This window comes from Dermacentor albipictus, chromosome 4, assembly GCF_038994185.2.
Source record: "Dermacentor albipictus isolate Rhodes 1998 colony chromosome 4, USDA_Dalb.pri_finalv2, whole genome shotgun sequence".
Taxonomy (NCBI): Eukaryota; Metazoa; Arthropoda; class Arachnida; order Ixodida; family Ixodidae; genus Dermacentor; species Dermacentor albipictus.
The window spans coordinates 19126168-19149565 of record NC_091824.1 but is presented as its reverse complement, the minus strand read 5'-3'; the positions used below and the strand labels follow the sequence as shown (position 1 = coordinate 19149565).

The 23398-nt window shown below is 52.4% G+C and overlaps 1 protein-coding gene across 4 annotated transcripts in view; it reads right to left on the bottom strand.

Moving 5' to 3' along the window:
• The window catches only part of rdx (BTB/POZ and MATH domain-containing protein rdx), a 219128-nt gene that overhangs the window by 60771 nt on the left and 134959 nt on the right, over window positions 1–23398 (bottom strand). Inside the window, exon 1 of one of the 4 annotated variants that reach the window (XM_065450703.1) lies at window positions 8663–8784. The exons of the other annotated variants lie outside the window; for them this stretch is intronic. Coding sequence (XP_065306775.1) covers window positions 8663–8687 — 25 coding nt within the window. The 5' untranslated portion in view covers window positions 8688–8784. Of the gene's footprint in view, window positions 1–8662; window positions 8785–23398 lie in introns of those variants that run through there. 4 annotated transcript variants of the gene reach the window in all.

The window sequence follows — 23398 nt, the reverse complement described above, 5'->3', positions numbered from 1 at the left end:
TGCCAAGTCCGCGATGGCAGGGTTTCGAGAAAACTACAGCACCTTCCACAGGAGTTTTCCGCGACCGGGTGCGCGCTGATGCCTTAGTGGAGCGACCACCCTGCATCGGGTCGTAGAAGGTGCGCCCGAGCGGCACACCGAAGCTCTGGCCGGGGCACACAAAGAGACCTCCCGCGGCCCCGCTCAAAACGGATGCCACCCGACGCGCATTAACCCAGAGAAACGGGGCTTCTCGCGGGTGCGCCAACGCCAGGCGGGGAAGCCCCCCGAAAGAGGCAACAGCGCAGCCCCTCGCCATCCGCGGCCGGGTCATGCGCGGCGGTTGTCATAGCGGCCGCTTCTGCGGGGCCGACGGCCCGGTGTGCCCCGTTCGTCGAGCCGCCGCCGATGAGCGTGCCTTCGCGGCGAAATGGGTGCCAACCACCGCCGTCCAAGAATGGTCCGTTGCACACAACGAGGGTACGCAGCGCAGAGCAGGGGGTTGCGCTTTTCGTTCTGCCGCGAGACGCGTTCGCCCTCACATTCGGCTCTTCTAGTGCGTGGCGCTCGTGGGTAGGCTGGGAAGGAAGTGTCAACCGCCGACGTGAGCCACAACATGACCACGAGCCAGGTCCATCACGCGGCCGGACTCGATCTTGTCGAGATGTGTATGGATGACTCGACATGCACAGCAACTGGGGACTCGCACCTGCAGCCGAGAGGAGTTCTGCTCACGAGCGCCCATCTGAGTCACTCGCAAGGCGTTGTAGGCTGTTTGCAATGCGCGTAAGAGTTGCACTCAAAGGAGCACTTCGGGAACCTACCCAGAGGGGAACATTTTGTTGGGCTAGTTGGTGCATGTTACTGAAGTACTTAAGCGCACGGACGAGCGCTCGTCCGTGTCTCTTCTTGAGTCGTCTGTTTGACGCTTTAGTACTTCAGTAATTACCCAAAGGGGCACGGTTAAATCGACTCCGCAGTAGTACGTCTCCGTCAAGCCCCTCGTGGTATCTTTTCACGAAGCAAGTCTATGTGAGATGTTGACCATGTTCGAAGCTTATGTTGCTGGTGAATGGCCGAATATCGCGAATGCCGTATGTTACAATTGGGGCCTGAACCAGCACATCTAAAATGGTGGAAGGCGTGGAAAGCAGACCAGGGCAAAGACAAAATTCAGTGTCATTCCACTCTGTGAAAGTGGATGACAAGCGAAGCTTTGTATAGCGATGACTACATTGATTTAATACATGTTGATTACTATACAATGATTGAACGCCAGCTGCTCATAACGTCGCTAGACGATGTTCACGTCACAGTAAAGAGGCGCACACATTGGACTTAGCTATATCGATTTCTTGGTCTACGCGAACCTCGTCTACACACCAGCAAAAAAAAAAAAAAACGGAAGCCTAGATATATATAGCTTCGCTGTTAAAAAAACAAACAAAAAAAAACGAGTAGGCGAGAAGCGTCGCACCTTCGAAGCCGCGCACGCACTCTGCGTAGTTGGCGGCAGCAACACGGCGACGCCAAGACACCCCCCAGCGGCCAAGCAGCCTCGGCAAGGGGGCCGCCGCTGATGGACGCGCGCGCCGGGCGCGAATTCAGAGCGGATCAAAGAGTGTCGGGGTGAACCACCGGCCGCCCAGAGTCGACCTCGTCACACATTCCGACGCGCGCGAGGGAAGGCCAAAGCGGGCCGATAATTACGGGACACCGATAACAATTACCAGCGGCCCCGAAAGATACGCAGGCGAGCCCAGTGAGAGAGCCAACAAAACAGAGGCATATAAGCAGTAGCCAGACATAAAAGCACGCAGAGAGGCCAGAAAAGAACGCGCACAGGCCTAACACAATGCACGGCCGTCCTTCCGCGCGCGCGAATGACTGACAACGAAACGGGGTCAGAGGCCTGGCCGCCGCTCGCTCGCCTGCGCTCGCTCGCCCGACATTCAGCGCCACCTCGTCGCGGGCTCGCGAAACAGCGACGGCGGCGTCAGTGGCGGCCGATGCGAGCGAGAACAACACGCAGATAGAGAAGAGCGGCCGCAGCAGCACGAAAGAGATGCGGAAGTTCGCCAAAAGCTCAACACGCGGGGCGTGCGGTGCACACCCTCGCGCTCTTCGGCGGCCGCCCCGTTTATCTCTCTCGCTCGCGAGGCGGGTTCCCTAGGCCTGTCCCTAGCGTCACTCCACAGGTCAGGAAGAGGCCTGACGTCAGGCGAGGCCAACGAACGCAGCTGCGCTCCCAGTTCGTCGCCGAAACAATCTGTGCACCCTCGCCCAGACTAGCGGAGCGAAACTAAAAGGCTGATAAGGAAGAGCCGTAAACTATATAGTACATAACGCCCGTGCGGTCGAGAACCTTGGCCCGCCAGAGCGACTGCAGGTGTAAAGAAAAAGGCAGGCGGCCAGCAATAAGTATTCTAACAGAAACCAGTTCCACAGAAATACCGAGTCGGTTGGCGGCCGAACGCGGCGCTCGCCAAACAATTGGGGACGGCGGCAAAACCGGAACACGTAGAATGGCCTCTCTGGCGCCGCTTCAATAACGGGGGGAAATGTGACAGCCGTTCCATATTCACTGCTGTCGACAACCTTGGCGAGGCACGCGACAACTGCAATATTAGATCAAGCAGTGGGGTTCTCGTAAGGTTCCGACAGCTGCCCGGCGAACCCTGCAAGCGCTGCGTAGCGCGGGCGGCCCAGCGCAAGGCCCGCTTCAAGGAAACGCGAGACAGGAAGCCATTCACAGCGCGGCCGTGCGTCACGCGAGCCGGCCTCCCCGTCGTCCTCGGCGTTGCGTCAGTCGCCCTCCCCCGACGACGAGCGTCAACCGGCGGGTCCCGCGCCGAGGCCGGCCACGCATTTCCATTGGTCGGCGCCAAGTTTTACGAGCGCGTGCTCGGCACGTCCGCAATCGCTCCCGGTTCGGGGCCGACCACACTGCGCGGAGGACAACCGCGGCCCGGGCTGCGAGCACGGCGGAGGCGAGAGTGCGGCTTACAAGTTCGGTCATCGGAAAACTCACCTAGCGTAGCTGAAATTTCGAAACAGTTGAACAGCAGGCGCCCACCGAGAGCAACGCACTTCCCATGTAAAACAAATCACGTGTGTGCGCGCCTCAATGCACCTTGCTAAGATGAACAGGGTTCCTCGCGAGCGCCGCATACTCCGGTGTGCTTTTTTTGTTGTTTTTTCACCACACGAAGCCCAGCGTGAACAAGAATGTGGTTCCACAGATAAAACATTGTAACGTACGTTCCGCTGGCCACAACCAGACGGCGCGACTGAGAGTTGTACACTAGAGTTACTGTATACATGCGCCCGCAGGAAGCATATACAGGAACACTACTGTACACCATTTGCTGCAAATTTTAACGACTAGATCCGCGACTTCCGCTAGCAACACTGTGCGTACCATCCGTGACATCAGCATAACAGCAGCTACACACGAAGGAAGGGAGAATGCTAAAAGGGAGCGTCTTGTGACACTTTCGAAGCCTGTATAAAGGAGAGGCTCACGGGAAATAAGCCACCACCGCGTAATTTCTAGCCGCCGAATGTAGGGAGAGCACACATGAGAGCGGGTGGCGAAAGCGCTCGTGACGAGGGCGTCACCAAGTCTACCGAAACAAACGATACCTCGCGAGGTCCGGCAGCCACGGAGGGCCTATTTAGTTTAACCCCTGTAACATTCTTCCTCCTTCACTAGTTCGAGCCGGTAAGGTTGGCGGGTAGAGCAGCGGGCTTTTGTTCTGGGGCAACTCTGGTTCGAATCCTACTATCCTACTATTGAAATGACGTCATTTCAAAATTAACTTCCGAAGTGTTACGCTTCCAAATCCCGATCTTATTAGGCACGCCGAACTGGGAGACTCCGGATTAATTTTTACCAGCTGGGGTTCGTTAAAGTGCCAGTAAATTTCAAAATACACGAGCGTTTTCGCATTTCGCTCCTACAGAAATGCGGCCGCCGAGGCCGAGTTCGAACACGCCACCTTGAGCTCAGCATTCAACCGCCATAGCCGTCTAATACCCCTGTCACACTGGGTGTTTTAATGTCATTCGAACCGCATGGCATTAGCATCGAATGACATTATTCGGTTGCTACACAGCGATATTTAATGTCATTAGCACCGAATGACTTCCGCAATCGAATGAGTTTGAGAAACTCATTCGGCTTCGCACTCGTCGCGAATGTGTACTCTCAGCCCCAAAAACAAAGCAAAGCAGGACACAGTATTTGCAAATTGAAAACCATACTCGTACAGAAATAGTAACGTTTGCGTGTTTTAATGGTTTTGCTACTTTAAAGAGACAAAATATGTGCGGTAGGCTGTCGAAAAATGTTGTTACTCTCAAGCTCAGCAGCGTCTGGCCGCCGCCACCCTGCTCGTCGGCCATAGAACGTCTAATCGCTTCCTCCGATTATTACGCTTTGCTCGTAATGCAAAGTACGCAGCAACTAATCGCTTCACCTGCTGCAACTTAGCGTCGCCGTCCAGCGTCGCCATGTCAGCCATTTTGTTTGTTTTCAATTTATCGGCTACTCAGGTGGCTAAGCCTTGTTTTGGCTTATAGTGGCCACATAGTCTGAAATAGAATAACTTTTTTTTATAGGCATTACTAAAATATTTTTTTTTTCAGTGAAGTGACGTCCCAAAAATATGTTTAAATATATGGATTGCTTATGCAAGCACTTTATACCTACCTTGTTCTACTTTAGTTGCCACGTTTTTTTTTTCGGAATGATCGCCATTGATATCGCCACCGAATGACATTAATTTTTCTAGTGTAGCACCTCCGCAGGCAAATGACATTCGTTGCACCGAATGCCGTTCGATTCGAATGACATGAAAACTCCCAGTGTGACAGGGGTATTATATACCGCAACGGTTAAAATAGAATGCATTGCACACACACACACAAAAAAAAAAGTCTGCAGCTCTCCAAAAGCGCGTAATGCTGCACCGAGCAAGGTACCAGTCTCTGTTGACTACACGACGAGGCAGCTGCAGTCTTGGCTCTAGCCGCCAGGTGACGGCCGCGAGCTAGCGCGATCTGCCGACGACACGGGCGAGACGAAGGCTCGTCCGTCTTCGCATCGAGGACGAGGCTCTCGACAGCAGCGTGCGGCCACAAGGCCGAGCGGAAGTCGCTGGGAGGCTGACGCCTCGCGAAGCGCGCGGGGCCGACCGATGGCGCGGACGGCGCTCGTGCAGGCGAGGGGCAAACCGTAGAACGGTCGGGTGCGTCTCCGCGTTTCTTTACGCACGGAACGAGAGTTTTGGCGAAAGAACCCAGAGGGTTCCACGAATTAGCGAGCGAGACCGTAACGAGAGAACCAACTCGGTCGGATAGGTATTAGCGAACATTGTTTTAACTGCGCGAGCAAACGAAACACAAGGACAGCGAGGGACAAGGACGGGCGCACCCGTCCTTGTCCCTCGCTGTCCTTGTGGTTCGTTTGCTCGCGCAGTGAAAACAATGTTCGCTAATACCTACCAACTCGCCCAACAACAAGTTCTACTCAACTATCGGTCGGATAGGCCTACTACAAATGGGCTCGCCGGACCTCGGGTGCACCAGGACGCGCTCTGCTTCGCGTCCTCACGGGCGGCCCAAGCCGACCGCGCCACCGGGGGTGACACAGGAAGTGCAGACTTGGCAAGCGGTGGCCCACTTGAGAGGCCCGCCGGCAGAGGACGCCGTTAATAAAGGGACGAGAGGCAGCGCCGCGCGAAGGCCGCCAGCCGAGAAGAGGTCGGCGCCGTCCTCGCACGGCCCTCAAAGCGGCGTGCCAAGGACCGCGCCAAGGAGCGCGCGCGGATGGGCCGCCCGTCACCGACCGGCTCCCCCTCGCTTCCTGCCGCGCGAGCACGATTCGCGAACAAAGGCAGCTCCGGCACATGCTCCAGAAAGCGCTCGCCGCCGGTGGCACACGTGCAGGATGGCCGCCGTCAGCCGGACACGCGACCTCTGGAGCGCTCCGCTCGCGCGAGGCTCACTGGAAAGCCCCGACGCCGGCCCCAGCGCCGCACGCACCGAAGGCCCGGGGACAAGCGCGTGGACGCACGGGCGACGACGAGGCGGCGGCGCTGCCTGCGCGACTCGTTCGGTCGAGGCCTTGGCACGTCTCTCGGAAACAGCCGCGCGGACGCCCACGCGTTCCTCGGCGCCGCTGTGCTCATCCGCCGTCTCGGCGCCAGAGAACCACATCACTGGCCTCCGAGATCGCAGCGGCGCGATCTCTGCGGCCGCGGAAGAGTCTCTCCGAGGCGACAGAGTACTCCCGCGCACTGCCAGAGACCCTGCCGCCCAACGACGGTGCTCGGGGAGGTGCGCGCACGACGTTCTCGGTGTGCACGGCACCCACGCACTGTCGTCGCGCGAGACACGCTCGGCGCAGCGGATGAGGTCCACACGCAGTATTCCATTCACCGCGATCATGCGCCGGGGGCCCGAGTGGCAGGAGCGCAAACACCCTCGCGGAGCAAAGTTTGCGCGACTGCGGTTGCGCGTCGACACGTGCTAATGAGCACGACGGTTTGAGAGCACTCGCCGTTACCGACAAGCATCTCGCGAAGCGCGTCACTGAACCTGACTCGATTCACGCAGGGACACGAGCATGCGTTGCACATATATCGCAGCGCTCTGCTTCGCCTTCTGCAGCAAACGCACGTCCCGTCGTCGGGAGAACGCGGGTCACACGTGACATCGGACGCCGTGTTCGAAATGACGTCTGACGCGTGTGAAAGGCGATGCTCCAATCGTTCGTTAGTAAACGTACTCCTTACGTCGCTACGTTTCAGCTTCAAAATTTCTCGATTTTTAGCTGCGATGCGCTTTAATCGTTGTTTCGTGATACCCCAGGCACACAGCCAAGCACACACTAAGAAAACCTGCAAAAAGACGTCATTATTATCTGCACATTGCGTAGAGGACCAGTTGAAAACTGCGCTTCCTTCTGGTATACTACTATACAGCTCTGCAGAAACCGTCGCAGGCGTCAATTTTTCTTATTCAAAGCAACCGCGGCGAAAACTCCCCATTTTATCGCCCCCCCCCCCTCTCGAGTTTCTCAGAACTGCCATATTCCGAGAAACATTACACGTTTTTTCCGGCTTTTCCTCGGTCACACAGCGCGTTGTTGAGTGCAGCTATTGGCAACACGCAGCCTCGTGCGCCGGATCTCAGGCGGATATAAATACCGTGCTATATTTGGCCTTGTCGGCAGCGGAATGACTACCACGGTAGCTCAGTGGTAATATGGCGCCTGTGCTCCAGAGCGCGAGGTCGTGGGCTCGATTCCCGGCCGCTGTATTGGCGTTTCGACTGGGGCGCGAGATGCAGAAGCGTTCGTGTGCAGTGCTACGCGTGCACGCTACAATGATCCCCGGTCTGTCAAAATTAATACGCAGAGCTCCGCTGCGGACTCCGTCGTAACCCACTCTGTAGTTCCGGGACGAACAACAAAAAGAGAGAGAAAAAAAACACACATTTAAGTTGCACACGTGGTGTCCAAATCCACGCGCCCTCTGGATAACAAATACAGATCTCGAAGGCTATGCTTTCTGCTAGTTGCACGTGACGGAAGCGTTTGCAGAAGTAGGATACACGTCACAGAGTTCTGGACGCCACTAATTACAAACGTGCCCCTCTATAATAGAAAAAAAAAATGGCCAGGCTTAGCTTCGTTAAGCCAAGAATGCGTTGCATATTGCGCGGCCGCGCGCGACAATGGTGGCTAGAGGGCTCTAGCCACCATAGCGCGACCGCGCCAGTTGGGGCCCAGATGATGATGATAGCAACCAGCTTTTCCTCCGTGACGTCACGCGCCGGCGCAGCGCCCCTAGCGAGAGGAGCGGGAGTCAGGTGGTGGCTGCGGCCGCGCGCGACCGCGCGAGTTGGGGCCCAGCTTTTCCTCCGACTGTCGTGACGTCACGTCACGTGGTTGCGCTCAAGGTCAATGGTGGCTGCCCGGCCGTGCCCAAGGGCTGAACTGAGTGATTGCAATATGCAACGCATAAAAAGCAAGTCTCAAATTATGGGATTTTACGAGTCAAAACCACAATCTGATTGCGAGGGACTCCGGAATAACTTGGGTTCTTTAACGCGGCAAGTCAAAAAAGAGCGAAACGCGGGTGGCGGCGCCGCATCGAAGTTGGCCGCACAAGCTCCCCGTGGCGTCACGGACTGCGACGACGTCTGCCCGGAGCTCGCTGGTATTTGGGCGGCAGAGATCCCCGGCACTGTGTTCTAAATGACCCCAGGAGCGAACCTGGCGAGTGCGGATAACACTAGGTGAGCCGCAACGGCCCAAATGCCCAATTCATTCCCATCACTAATGATCGACCTGTTATCGCGAAATTAGCGAAAAGAGGGCTGAATCACGCGCAGCCTAGAATGATTTAGCGTTTCCCCTTAAGGACCCCACAGCTTGAGGAGGACGGCGAGGCGTAGCACGGCAAGCGCAGGCACGAGCTCGGGCGAGGAAAAAGAGCGGTCAAGGTCCGCTGGCGCACAAAACGCGACGCAGCAGCCTCGCCACGGCAACACTTCACCGAGCCTTCGGGACCGCGCGTGCCGGCCTGGATTCGATGCCACGTGTCGACGCACCATGTGCAAGGAGCGTTCGAGCACACACACTTTAAAAACATGCGCACCCTTTGCGGCTCACCTTGTCCCACAACAATAACAGTCATCTGCCTTGCTTGCGTCTCCGTTCTTTAAAACCCTGCGCTCGCTGCCTTCCCGCCGAGAAAGTCCTGCCACACTGACGACGCGCACGACATAGAGGGAACTCGGGCGCTGCAATCGTTCAGCCACCGCGGCAGTGACGCAGTGTATGAATTTGTCTTATCCTCATGCTAGTGGATTCGGATGTTCCTGCGGCTTTGCTTATTATGCTCTATCTGCATTCATTTCCGCTCAACCTACACGCCTCTAAGTGCAGAAGACTCTGCGAATACGCACAATCGCTAATAATTGACGCGGTTAATCTGTTGAGGTGGCCAAATCGAGGTGGCCTGCCGCGAGAAATTCATAAGGGTATTATTCTACGCCGCTTGTGGATGCATGTGTCGTGGCGTAATGGTTTCGCATCCTGCCGTGGGACAACTTTGACAATGTTTGTTTAATGATTCACTGCGCAGTAATTTGTTGAAAATGACGAGTTCACATAGTCACGAAGCCGCCTGAAGCCAGAAGGACGAGGTTTAGGCAAATCCACGCACTACCAATCGTTCCCATGCTGGCTGACCCACCCCGCTTCCCGTAAACACTCAGCAGATAAGCCACAGCGCAGCGGTGGGCAATTTTCACGTTTTTGTTGTACGTTCAGCGTAGCGGAGCGGACCTTTCGTAGTTGCAGCGCCACCTGGCCAAATTCAGGGTAATGAAAGAAAATAAATACACCTATTGATCACTCTTATACAGTAAAACGTGTATATATATAACTTATTTCTCCATGAAGTATCTAGACGTGCGCTTGTAATGTGTTACCAGTCGATTTTATTCAATGGAAAATAAAGTGCCGTCTTGGGGAACGCCACGTGATAGCCAGCGCGCTTGTTTTCTGCATCCAATTCAATCCTTTCTGACGGCAACGCTAGCCAAAGCGCTCCGCTCAGGCAGCTTCTAATCGGACCGTGTTCCTCGCTCCGCTAGCCCGCTTACGACTAAGCGGACGGCGCATGCGCATTCACGCTTCCGCTCCGCTTAGGTGCTTAGCGGAGCGTAAACACGCTCAACTAAAACACTCTATTGCTGCACGAAACTGGCACGCCGTTGATGCATGACCTGGAAGTAAATGCGGCCGTTATAGCTACTGGGCCGCTATTTTGTAGCGATGCCTTATGCCTTATTCTATGCTATTCTTATCATCCACCACACACGGCCGCCTGATCCCGTTGATAATGTGGGCAGACCATCGCTCTGACCACTGGCCAAGCGCGAAAAGCAGGAAAAAGCATAGCATCGGAAAAGGCATCGCTACAAAATACCGGCCCTGCTGTGGGGCACGATAATCCCTGAAGTATATGCAAACCGTTTTAAGAGTGCACCGTTCGGCTGCGGAGTTGGAAACAACACTGGTGCAGGAATCGGACATGAGTGCCGTGTCGAATCGGTCGAGAGCTCGAGCGGAAGAAAGCTTAAAAGTGAGTTCCACGGAAATCCGCAATGCGCGAGAAAGTTCGCATAGCTCAGCTAATTTGATTGAATAATTGCTCCAAGTGTTCTGCTCTTCCATTCGGGCCTAGCTACGCCACACTTACCAAGCAGCTTTCTGGTCTTCCGATGTTCCATATAAAGCCAAGGCCGAACAGGTTCTCTCCTGCTCTGCTTCTTCGAGGAGACGCACTTTGGAATCGATTTGCATCGACCCGCTCGTTGTAGTTTATGGTCCGTCAGTTTTTCAAGAACGAGCCGGCAGCGGAATCGATAATCTGACAGAGGACGCCGACAGACAATCGCTTGCAGATCGGGCTCGGCAGGACGGAACTGTCCTCGCTACAGCCAGCCCGCGAACAACGCACGAACGCCCTTGGCACCAAGCGCGCACGGGCGAACCGTGCGGCGGTGACAAGCTGCTGTCACGGCGTTCCCTTCCACAGCAGTCCGACTCGGCGGACGATAGGGACTCGGCTGCCCATCGCGATGTCGTACGGCCGCATTCGGAACGGAGTGTTGAAAAGCCCAGGCACGAGGTACTGGAATAACGGTTCGCAACAGGGGCGGTGTGCGGGCGAGGCCGAGCAAGAGCCGCGCTGTGTACTGCACCCGAGAACCCTCAGCCGGCGCCACGAAGCGACCACAATCGGCGCAAGCAGCGGAGTCGTTGGGTGTTGCGCAAGTTCCCATGGGTCACTCGGAGGCCGCAGCGACTACGCGACTGAGTCACGCGAAACGGCTGCACCACGCGACTAGTAGGTCGCGTTGGCGAAGCACACGGATGGTTCTGACGCGTGTCGCGCTTTAACCTGAAATTTCTCGCCATATCCACCACGCCCGCGCGGGTGCCCGCCTCCGTAGACTCAATAACTTTGGAGCTCGAAGACCGAAAAGCTGGAGAAGCGAGCGTAAACTTTTCTCGCGAGCAGAGTGCGCGGAGTCTGTACAGACAAAGTGTTTTGGGTTGTTTAGAAATCGGAACGAATGATAGGCTTATAACCCGCCAAGGAAGCAATCGTAAGAGGCGTACAGTGCGAGTGAGAAACGGCCGTAAGCAGGAGCAGTCCACGAGATTCTACATACGTATACGCATGCAAGGGCACCGTTGCACAAAAGTGGCTGGCGCAAAGTGAACGCGCTCTCTCCACACGAGCCAGAAAAGGGGGAAAATGCCGAGATTCTGCTCCCCATGCGATACATTTCTGGCCACTTGCGACTGTTCTTTCTCGCGCCTCAACTTCGGCGCCTCAAACGCTGCAGATGATTGAAGCGCGTCCTTCCGATCAAGAACTGTCCACGCAAATGTGGGACCCGCGGTGCGCGAGATCTGCGGCACGAAAACAAGCTTACATATACGGTGCCACTTCAGAGTGTTTTCGGTCGATAAGAGAGCGGGGCGACGATCGACTGATGGGCCCCGAGGGTGATACACACGCAGCGGCAGACAGTTTCGCGAAGCCACAATAAAACAATTAGATGCCAAGAAAAACCGACTTCCAGATTGGTAAAAGCATCCTTAGTACTCAGCACAATAATCTATACCGCCGCATTTACGAATCTTTTTTTTTTGTCTCGCAGTTCGGCGCGGATGTTTATTGTGCGTATCCTTTAATCTAGCATTTCTCTCGTCTATTACTCGCAAATGTGACATTGTTCCTAAAGGTATCATGAATAGATAAAAAAAAGAAAGACCATGCGCAGTTCGATGCCCTCTTAGGGCTCGGTCGCGTACAACTGAGCCCGAATTAGCAACGCGTGCAGACCTCTTGTCTACGAGAAGTGAAATTTGAGCGAGTTTGTGAAAATTCACGTTTCACTTGGAGCCCAAAAAAAAGACACACACACACACACACACACACACACACACACACACACACACACACACACACACACACACACACACACACACACGCACACGCACACACACACACACACACAATAAAGGAAGACCACACAGGACGAGCGTTATCTCAAACTAAAGTTTATTCTCGGAAAAACACGCCTATTTATCAGTCAACACAAATCAAAAGCAATGTACATCATTGAGCAAGCGCGCTCCTATCCCCTCAAAAATGTTCGCGAAGGTTGTAAAATCTAATCGTGACACGGCTAGTTAAGTTTCTTCGTGATGATTTGTTCTTTTCTCCTTGAAGTCGACCAAAGTCTCTTCAAGGTGTTTATCGGCGTCGATGAAGCAGGAGGCAGGTTGGAGGTAACAAAACTTGAAGATATATTGTAACGGAAATATTTACACAGTCAAATACAGAGTTAGCAAAAGAACACTGATACAAAACACACAAGTAAACAGCGCCTTACTCTTCTACTTTTTCTTAAGTTAGAGCCTAGGACAACTGTCATTACATACGACCAACCGAGTCTCACTGTTCTACCACTAAGTGGTTACGGCCCAGACTAGCGTTGCATCGTACGGAGTCTTACTGTTCTATCAGGTTTAGTGATTACAGCCTAGACTGAGGAACAAGCACCTCGTCTCGGTTGTTATAGGGGAAAGAGACAAAGAAAAAGGGCGGTAGGGTCGTTAGCCCATCCCACGGAAGCAATTGCCAATGAGAGTTGACAGTTTCTTAAGCCACAACCCAAAGGGATGGGCTTACTCTCATAAGTGAGTCTATTGGAAAACTACCCTGTTTTCCCTCTTCCCACATCTTCTTCTCCCCCTCCTATTTCCACGTGGTCAGTGACGGCCTCGTCAAACACGCCAGGCCTGCATGATTTATTGAGGCCATCTCGCACCTCAGCGGCGTTTCTAGCCAGCAAGGGTGGCTCGGGCGCTGGTGTCCCAACACCGCGTACCGTAGCCCCCCTCAAGGTTTTTCCTGGTAGAAAACTAATTACCGCTGGCGGCATCCGGACTCGGGTGCTCTTCAAACGACGCCGCGCCCCTCTCTACGGCGCGCACTGCATGCTGTAACACGACACAAAGCGGGCTCTCCCCAGCGCTCAAAACAAGATGCACGTGGCTGCCGTCCGAATGCGTAGGGGGGTGAACCCCCCCGCTCCGTACGCGCCAGACGTGGTCAACCTTGCTGGCAGCTGCGTCTCTAATTAGCAGGGGACTCAAGAGCCGGCGCCACAACGTCGCGTATACAACCGTCCCGCTCGAGCTTTGTCCGCGTGGCCCTATTATGACCATCGGCGGAATGTCAACAAAGCCCGCGCAAAAGCATTTTCTCCGAGTCCGTTTTCCCCTCTGCACCGCGCCCCCCGCGGCGGCGCGCGCCTCGGCTCGTCACCCAACACCACGCGGGCCGTCCGACCCCTCAACCACAGAAACGATTGCCGCCTGAGGCGCTGGGGGGTTAGACGCTTCCCTATTCACAAAACGCACGGGCAACTCGCGGCACTTCAAAAGTATATAAAAAACAATCATGCAGCCCTCCGCCGTCCATTCTGCGTGTTCGAGAGATGAGCGGCCTAACACGTTCCCCCTAAAGAGTATACTGGGCTGATTTTCGCTCAGTGATACGATAAATCACTGCCGCGATTACGTAATGAACATTCTAACCACACCCTAGCCTAATTACATCACAACAACAAACACTTTCATATAACAAAGCAAGAAGAGAGTAAAAAGAAATACACAATACATGTCATCAAACTATCAAGCACACGATTGCAGTTCCAAACTGTAAGAGCACTCTAGTGTCTCTGGGTCTTGAATCGGCACTCACAAAGTCCGCAATATACAGCGCCAAGTGAGCAGGAACATTCACGCCCATCCAGTTGGCATGGCAGTATAGTATTACGCTGGCTTCCATGAGCTGTTGTGAAGCCTGGACAAAGCATCCGCGTTACCATTACTGACACCCTTCCGATGTCGCACTGACGCGTGATATCGCTGTAAAGCCAGTGCCCATCTTGTCAATTTTGCCCCGTGTGGAGTCGAAGTTGTAAGGTACGACAATGGATTGTGGTCGGAAACAACGTTTATCTCGGCACCAAAAAGCCAGTAGTCAAACTTCTTTAAGGCCCATATAATAGCAAACGCTTCCCTCTCAATTGTCGACCATCGCGTCTGAGTCGGCGTGAAGCGGTGGCTGGCAAAGGCAATAGGCCCCTCCTTTCCCTCGGCTGTCATTTGCGCCAAACAAGCGCCCGCCGCCGTAGCTGACGCGTCTGTGAAAAGCCAGTAGGGCTCAGATGGGTCTGGAGTGCTGAGCGCCACGGCCTCGCACAGGGACTGTTTCAGTGTCTTAAACGCCGTCTGAGCTTCCTCTGACCAGGGTATGCTATTGGGTACCCCCTTCTTTGTTAACCGCGTGAGCGGGCTCGCCACCTCTGCACATTCTCGGACGCACTCGCGATAGTAGCCGCACAGTCCTAGCAGGCTGCGTAGCTCCTTTTTAGTGCGTGGTGTCGCCACATTCTTAATTGCAGCTATTTTCTCTTCGTGTTCTGGGGTTGAGAATCTTGGTGCGCAACCTAATTTCTCGAGCATCGACTGTGTGAGCTGTGATTTGAAATTAGTGCCCTGGTCGGAACAGATCATTTCCGGAACGCCAGTGCGACTGAAAATTTCAATCAACGCGTCGCAAGTCGCCTTAGCTGTCAAAGAACGCAGTGGGACAACCTCTGGCCACCCTGTGCAAATGTTCACCAAGCAAAGCGCGTACCTGTGACCTTTCGCTGACGGTCTGTCTAAGGGTCCAATGATGTCTGTACTGACAATTTGAAAAGGGTGATTTGGCCTAGTGGGAGGAGTTATAGGTACTCTGTCCGTGCGACGCCTGTCAGAGCGAATTTGACAATCATGGCACGAACGACAATGCTCTAATACCTCCTTCTCCATGCCAGGCCAAAAAAAATTACACCTAATACGCACTTTAGTTTTCCTTGGCCCTAGGTGCCCTCCGCATAGTGACTCATGAGCTAAACGCATCACCTCACTGCGCTTGTCTTTGGGAACAACTAGTTGTCTCACTCGGGTGCCTACTATTGAGTCCCAGTGGTGTAAGAGTCCATCAGAGACGAACATGCCGGATTTCCCACTCCGAGCATCTTCCCAACCTTTCTTTAAGGTAGCGTCAGCTAGCTGCCATCTGCGGAACTCTTCTCTCTGGCTTATTGACGCATCCCTCTCTTCATCAATTAGCTCAACTTCTCCAGAAACACCTTCCTCCTCCAAAGTAACATTGCAGGCTACTGCCTCGGCTTTCTCATTTGATCGCTCTATCCTCTGAGCAGGCTCGGCCGGTGCTACAATGGATTCCAGAGAGCTGCTGGCCTTGAATAAATGTTCCCAATCTTCCTTGGTCAACAAACAATCTGTGCCCTCGACGAGCTCATTAGTCAACGCGCAGAGTAGGTCAACGTTCTGAGGTTCCGCTGCCATTTGCGGGCTATTTAACTTTACCGGCAACGTTGCTAGCTTTGCCTCAATAGTTTTACCAAATGCAGACACCAATCGTATCGTGCCTGAAGGCTCCACAATACATTGCGGAAGCAGACTCTCGCGTATGACAGTTATTTCACTCCCCGTATCTAGAATCGCATCTGTAGATACGGTTCCGCATGAGATCGGGATCAACTGTAGGTTAGTCATGCCTTCACCTTTGTGTTTCAAGGCCTCTACCTTTGCAGTAAGGACTCCATCAGGTGTCCCACTTCCCGTCTCGTCGACTATCACCACCCTTTGTGCCCTCGGCCTTGGCTCGGTAGCCTTCTTTGGCTGGTTTCCCTTGTCACTAGACTTCGGGCAATCCTTAGCGAAATGGCCTGAGCTGTGACCTACGTGGCACTTTAGGGCGCTTTTCGCCACTCGCGTCGGCTTTTGCCCCATCCCTGCCGCTGATGGCTTTGAGGCATATCCTTTGCCTTTCGCTTGTTCCAAAGTTTGCAGTACTTTGGCAATCTCAGGCGGCTTAAACCATTCCTCGCCTTCTCGTAGCCTCACGTACTCAAGACCCTCTATACTAAGGCCCGCTTTTATACGATCCGCGACCATGAGTTCTGCCATCACTTCTACAGTGTCGGCTCCTCTTACTTGAAGGTAGTAGGAAAAATACGTTTTCACTCGCGACGCGAACTGTGACCACGTTTCCTCCTTCCGCTTCACTGCTCTCTCAAACCTTTGCAGATACTCTGCAGGAGAAAGCTTCAGTTCCATCAACACTGCCTGTTTAACTGACTCGTAATCTGTACTCTCTTCCTGGTTGAGGTTACGCAGTAGGTAGCGAACGCGCTCAGTTAGAGCTGGCATGACTAAATGCACGCGACTCTCATACGGTACCCCGTAAGTAGCAAAAAGTCTCTCTACCTCCTCAAACCATAAGGGTACATCCGCGTCACACGGCAGGCGGAACCCTTTCAGCACTTTTGCGCATTGCTCGACGGAGTTGAAGCCCATTCGCCTCCGATCGCCTCGGTCCGACTCAGCGCTGGACGACGTGCCATTGAGACGTTCAGCATTCGTCCTTGCCTGCAACAGCCTTTCGTACTCAATCTGAAGCTGTATACAGGTAGTCTGAGCATTGAGCCTTTGAATTTCAAGCTCAAGCGTTCTTGTATCATTCGGAATTTGCAAAGGCGGAGATGCCTGCTGCGAAAATTCCTGGCTCTGACTGGGTTCTCTCATTTCATTTGACTTATCGGAATTTAGCCTATCGTCATTTGATAACTCTCGATTCCGATCCATTTCCGCCACCGTCACACCCTCAACTCCATTAGACTCCATTGTCTCTGCGCCCCCGCGTGTCCTCACCATTTGCTCTACACATCAACTGCCATGCCAACTTGAGAAAGACGCAAGAAATCCTGCTCACCCTTTGCTGAATGCACTGTTGTTTTCGGATCTCCTCCACGGTGCCGGGCTTGGCTGCTGTGGGATCTTCTCAAAGGTGCAGGAGGTGCTCGTTGGATGACTTGATCCCTTCACCACTGGTCCAGGATTCGATGTTGTAGAGCTCGCCGATCCTGTCGACTGCGCCAGTTAAGTTTCTTCGTGATGATTTGTTCTTTTCTCCTTGAAGTCGACCAAAGTCTCTTCAAGGTGTTTATCGGCGTCGATGAAGCAGGAGGCAGGTTGGAGGTAACAAAACTTGAAGATATATTGTAACGGAAATATTTACACAGTCAAATACAGAGTTAGCAAAAGAACACTGATACAAAACACACAAGTAAACAGCGCCTTACTCTTCTACTTTTTCTTAAGTTAGAGCCTAGGACAACTGTCATTACATACGACCAACCGAGTCTCACTGTTCTACCACTAAGTGGTTACGGCCCAGACTAGCGTTGCATCGTACGGAGTCTTACTGTTCTATCAGGTTTAGTGATTACAGCCTAGACTGAGGAACAAGCACCTCGTCTCGGTTGTTATAGGGGAAAGAGACAAAGAAAAAGGGCGGTAGGGTCGTTAGCCCATCCCACGGAAGCAATTGCCAATGAGAGTTGACAGTTTCTTAAGCCACAACCCAAAGGGATGGGCTTACTCTCATAAGTGAGTCTATTGGAAAACTACCCTGTTTTCCCTCTTCCCACATCTTCTTCTCCCCCTCCTATTTCCACGTGGTCAGTGACGGCCTCGTCAAACACGCCAGGCCTGCATGATTTATTGAGGCCATCTCGCACCTCAGCGGCGTTTCTAGCCAGCAAGGGTGGCTCGGGCGCTGGTGTCCCAACACCGCGTACCGTAGCCCCCCTCAAGGTTTTTCCTGGTAGAAAACTAATTACCGCTGGCGGCATCCGGACTCGGGTGCTCTTCAAACGACGCCGCGCCCCTCTCTACGGCGCGCACTGCATGCTGTAACACGACACAAAGCGGGCTCTCCCCAGCGCTCAAAACAAGATGCACGTGGCTGCCGTCCGAATGCGTAGGGGGGTGAACCCCCCCGCTCCGTACGCGCCAGACGTGGTCAACCTTGCTGGCAGCTGCGTCTCTAATTAGCAGGGGACTCAAGAGCCGGCGCCACAACGTCGCGTATACAACCGTCCCGCTCGAGCTTTGTCCGCGTGGCCCTATTATGACCATCGGCGGAATGTCAACAAAGCCCGCGCAAAAGCATTTTCTCCGAGTCCGTTTTCCCCTCTGCACCGCGCCCCCCGCGGCGGCGCGCGCCTCGGCTCGTCACCCAACACCACGCGGGCCGTCCGACCCCTCAACCACAGAAACGATTGCCGCCTGAGGCGCTGGGGGGTTAGACGCTTCCCTATTCACAAAACGCACGGGCAACTCGCGGCACTTCAAAAGTATATAAAAAACAATCATGCAGCCCTCCGCCGTCCATTCTGCGTGTTCGAGAGATGAGCGGCCTAACACGGCTGTATGCTCATAAATACACAAAAGACCAAAGGCTCCGAGAGCGTTTGACACAGAAACCAGCTATGACTCGGGCTTTTATCATGTGGCCATTGATAGTGTTGGATTTCGCAGGGAAAAACGTTTTGTCGAGATATGGTATTTCGCTTGCGAGAATGTTAATCGAGGGCTGGCTGGCTTTTGGGCACCGATTTAGGAGAACCAGGGAGGTCGTAGAGGCTTCCTACGCTCAAAAATATGGTTCCACGTGTGTCGACCAGCCATCGATTAACCTTCACACAAGTGAAATAGCACATCTAGACAAATCGTTTTTCGCTGCAAAATCGAACACTATCAATGGCCGCATGATAAAAACCCGAGTCAGAGCTGGTTTCTATCTCTTACGCTCTCGGAGCCATTGGTATTTCGTGTTCTTATGAGCATACAGCCGTGTCACGATTAAAGTACGCAACTTTCGCGAACAGGAGCGCGCTTGCGCAATGATGTATACACTGCTTTTGATCTGTGCCGACTGATAAGTAGGCGTGTTTTTCCGAGAATAAACTTCAGTTTGAGATAACGCTCGTCCTGTGCGGTCTTCCTTTCTTGTGTTCTTTGCGCTCTTCAGTCAAATGTAGTCTCTTCGCATCGGCCTTGTGAGAGCCAAACAACAACTGTTAGTGCGCCTGTTCTCGCCGTGAGTCCCCACAATCGTTTGTCCTCTCTACGCGCGCGACAAGGTCGCCGAGGACCTGTCGTTTGCAGAGTGGCAAACATTGTCCGGTCGTCCTAGAGTGGATGTACGAAGTGTGCACACGCGGGCTCATTTCCTCCCGCTGCCAGTCCGGAAGCGCCCACCTCCACGGAAGGCGGCTCGCAGTGGGTGGCGTGCTGGCACCCAAGTCGACGCGGCCTCTGCCGACGTCTTCCGCACCGGCCCCCACAATGCGAGACGATTGTTCCTTTTAACCGAGGGACGCTACACGGGGAAATCCCAACCTGGAAGGGTGGACTGCACTTCCGGAATACAAGAGACGTCAGGCTCACCGCGAGTGGAGTCACGGTAAGCACAGAGATGACGCAAGAACGAAAGGGGAGCGTGTGGTTCCCGTATGCCTAGTGACACCACGATAGCGTCCGCTGGGTACGAGTTTATCGTGTACCGATAAAAAAGGATTGCAGTTCATTCTAAAGGAACACCTGGTGGGTTCCGATTTCCGCATCTGAAAAGACACGGCCCCCTAGAGCGAGCAAGAAAGGTTTGAAATCTGTGAAGCCGTACTGACGTGACCACATTCAGGACCGAGCGCCAAATTGAAAAGAAAACAAAAAACCAAGAAAAAAACGATGAATTTCTTCTTTTCTATTTCCCGCGCTAATACCCAGCCTTCTTTCGCTAAATAAATGCATATTTCGTCTTGACAAAAGTACTTCACCAGATTAAACTCAATGTAGCTCTTCAATGCAGCTTTAACAGCGGACTGCACTGTACATAGACCGGCCATAAAACAAAACACCTGTTAGAGAAGCAGTGCGGCGAAGCTTCAAGCGAAGGCAAGAAATACCGACCTTTCACCTAGCATTTCTGCACGCAAGGCTAAATGAAACACCAATGTTTCGCAACGTCTTTTCTAACAGGGCCTGCTTGTTTAGACGACCATGGTCACTAACTCGAAACGTAGGTGTGCGCGAGTGATAAAATTGAAAACGAATGAAACATCATTTTCCGTTCCCCCGAGTAGCTCCGGCTAGATATTGCGAAGATTTTTCTAACGGCCTCGGCATGGTACACGATACCCCGGGTCGCGACTGAAAAGTGAACTTGAAATAAGGGCTTCAACCTGCGTGAACTGTCAGAGGGCGGACAAGACAAACGCACAAAAATCCAGGCAAAACCTGCGCGCGGCCGCGTTAACAGCACTCGTCGCCTGCTGTGTACTGATGACGACGACCGCTTCGACTTATAATCCGACCTAAATACCACATCCGACTTGCGTATAGTTATACGCACGTCTACAGGCTCTCACAGCCCGTCAACATGAGGTTTGAACAAGAGAGAGAACAAATATTTTCATTAGATAATTTATTGAATTTGCCAACTCGTATAAGTACTCGGATAATATTTTTACACACCTAACTCATCTCGTGCACTTAACATTCAATGCATAATAATGCCATTCGAACGCTGGGGTGCCTTAAGTTTGGCAACGCGCCGTCTTTCCTGCTTTACAAAGCATCGACGCACTCTATAAGCGTAAGTATACATTGTCGGAACCCCGTGTGAACTTGAGTGCTCCACTCGAACCTGTGCAGAATCAACCGGTTCGCATCGTTCTTCCCAACCTCACCGCCAGTGTATAACTTCAACGAAAACAAGTGTTGGCATTCCTTCTCTTGCGCTGCGCCGTAAGATATCTAGTTAGTCTTTTTCACCAATTATACCACAATCCTATATACGCTTTCTTCACGACAAACTTATTTTAGGATGTCGGGATTCGTCCTCGTCAACGACTGTCATAAAGTTGGCATCGAATCCTGAAATACTCAAGTCACTCTATCGGTATTGTTTTTGTCTCTGGAACACCTTCCTGAAGGTTGCGCCCAACTAACGTATAAGTTCGTAACTGTTAATGATAACCAACTGTTTCGTCAGACATTAGCTAGCATTGTATAACCATGCGAAATTCCTAATATGCACCGATATCTTGCTGTAAATTCCCCTTTCATTTTACATACCTGCCCTGTAACCATTCCTTTAAGTCTTCGGTGACCTTGATGGTAATAAATAAATAAATAAATAAATAAATAAATAAATAAATAAATAAATAAATAAATAAATTGCGCCGTCAGACCCAATCGCCAGCCGCAGCTCATCAAAGCTATGGCCCCGATCGCAAAGCGCTGTCGTTTCTCTAAAAAGGTGGCTCAACGTTACAGGCTCAGCGATAAAATCGACGTCGTTCGTTGGCATCCACGAGCGGCCGGCACACAGGTTTCGTCTTACTTCGCCTGTCGAACAGAATTCTTGCTCAGTGCTACGACCGGACGTGAACGCTTTCATGGTCGCTTGATAAGCAGGCATACACAAACGGCTGTCTCAGCTCAAGTGACCCAGAAGTTCTCCTTAGGCAAGAACTTGCGGAAACAGTCTTTGGTATTTGGTATCGTAATGCGCCGCACGGAATCTAGCATAGTGGTATCTGAAATGCAACAGCCCCTGTTGACATGTTTCTTTTTGTGCTTTCCCTCCTTTGGGCACATGATCTGAACTTAATTATCGCACGGACGTCGCGGATTTGCACAAGTTCTGCTTGATCGCAAAAGTTAGCGCACGCTCCTGCCTAGCAAGTGGATCTCGTCCACGCTAAGTAACACCGTGGTCGAGATTTCCTGGCAAGAAGGACATGTTGCTTGGCTGGTTGGTGCTCACTCAAGGTCATGATGCACAGCGCAAAGGCACAACCACAAAGAAGAGGCGCACAGAAGGCATCGGCAGCCTGGAAGAACTTATTTCACTCTGATTGGGCACGACTGAGCACATGCCACACAGGTTATACTAATGCGATACGCGTACCTGCAGGACGACAAACACTTACCGTTGCTTCTTGTCTACAGCCTCGCGGCACGCCACCTCATTTGGGGGCTCGTATTCACCATTGAAAATGGCACGTGTGACTGCTACACGATGACCGATGCTTCAATACGAATTAACGATTTGTTGCGCTGCAAACGGTTATACCAAAAGCCCGCGGAAAGCATACATGTTATGAAGAACGGAGCGGCTCAATATTTGCCAATAGCGGAGCGTCTCGTCAAAGGTTGCCAACACACGCTGCCAACGCGAGCAACACGTCGGGAAGCATATGTGGCGCCGCTGCTGGGAAAGGCTGCTTAGTTAGGGACACGCTCACTCAACTTCACTGTTGAAACGCGTGAAGACGGTGTTTTCATTCGAGATGCACACATCCTACTTACCAAGGAGACGCGCTGTCATACGCGTTGCCACAAACCTCGACGAAGGCGTTGGAATCGAGGCGCGCCCAAGCTTCCCCTAACTGATGCATGTAGCCATCGGCGAGAGTTTGATCGGCAGTGCCGTAGTTTCGCGTCCGTCTCTCGAGCGTTACATTGCTGCTTTTTTTCGTGTCCGACGTTTCAAACTTAGAGGGGCCAGTCTGAAGCTGGAAGGCGTGCCACTACAGTTAGCCTGGCGTAAGAGGACGAGCAAGCGTTATACTAAGATCTTCGGTTGCTGAAATGAATACGTGCGATTTTGGTTTAATGCGGTAGGCCATCGTCAAAAGCCATTTATTTTTTTCACAAGATCTTTTGTTTTTCGTTTTATGTATGCCCAAACATTCAGCAACATGTTGCAAAAGAAATTATTTTCTTAACACCATTAATTTCGGAGTTACAGTGAGTTTTCCAAACCATACCCTCATATTGCGAAACCAAAAATCAGCACTATTTATTTTACATAAATGTTATTCAAAACACTTTCTTTTTTCCTTTATGTGGCCACCGAGCAGCGACACGAACAAAATGAGACTAGTGCGTGGTATCGTAGCGCCACACAGAGATGTGTGCAACGAACTAGTACAAAAGAAATTGACGCAATATATTTGCATTTAGAACTCATCTTGCAAATCAATTTGGTACTAATTGGAAATTTTTACTACTTTGTTTAGTTTTTCGAACAATAATACCTTAATATTTATCACACTGCATTTATCCTAGTTAATTGCACAGATTTCATACGTAGCAATATAAATGCCATAGCTTTACTCAATTCAGCAATTCATTAGTTACTTATCACTAGTGGCGCGTCTAACAATTTTACCACATTTTATGACGAAGACTGCTTGCCCCCGCCCCCCCCCAAAAAAAATGACCCATTTTCCGCAGATTAAATAATTCATTAAATAAGACATGCTTAGTCACGAAAAAAGAAGTTATTTATATCCCGGCCTTCCAGTTAAAGAACTT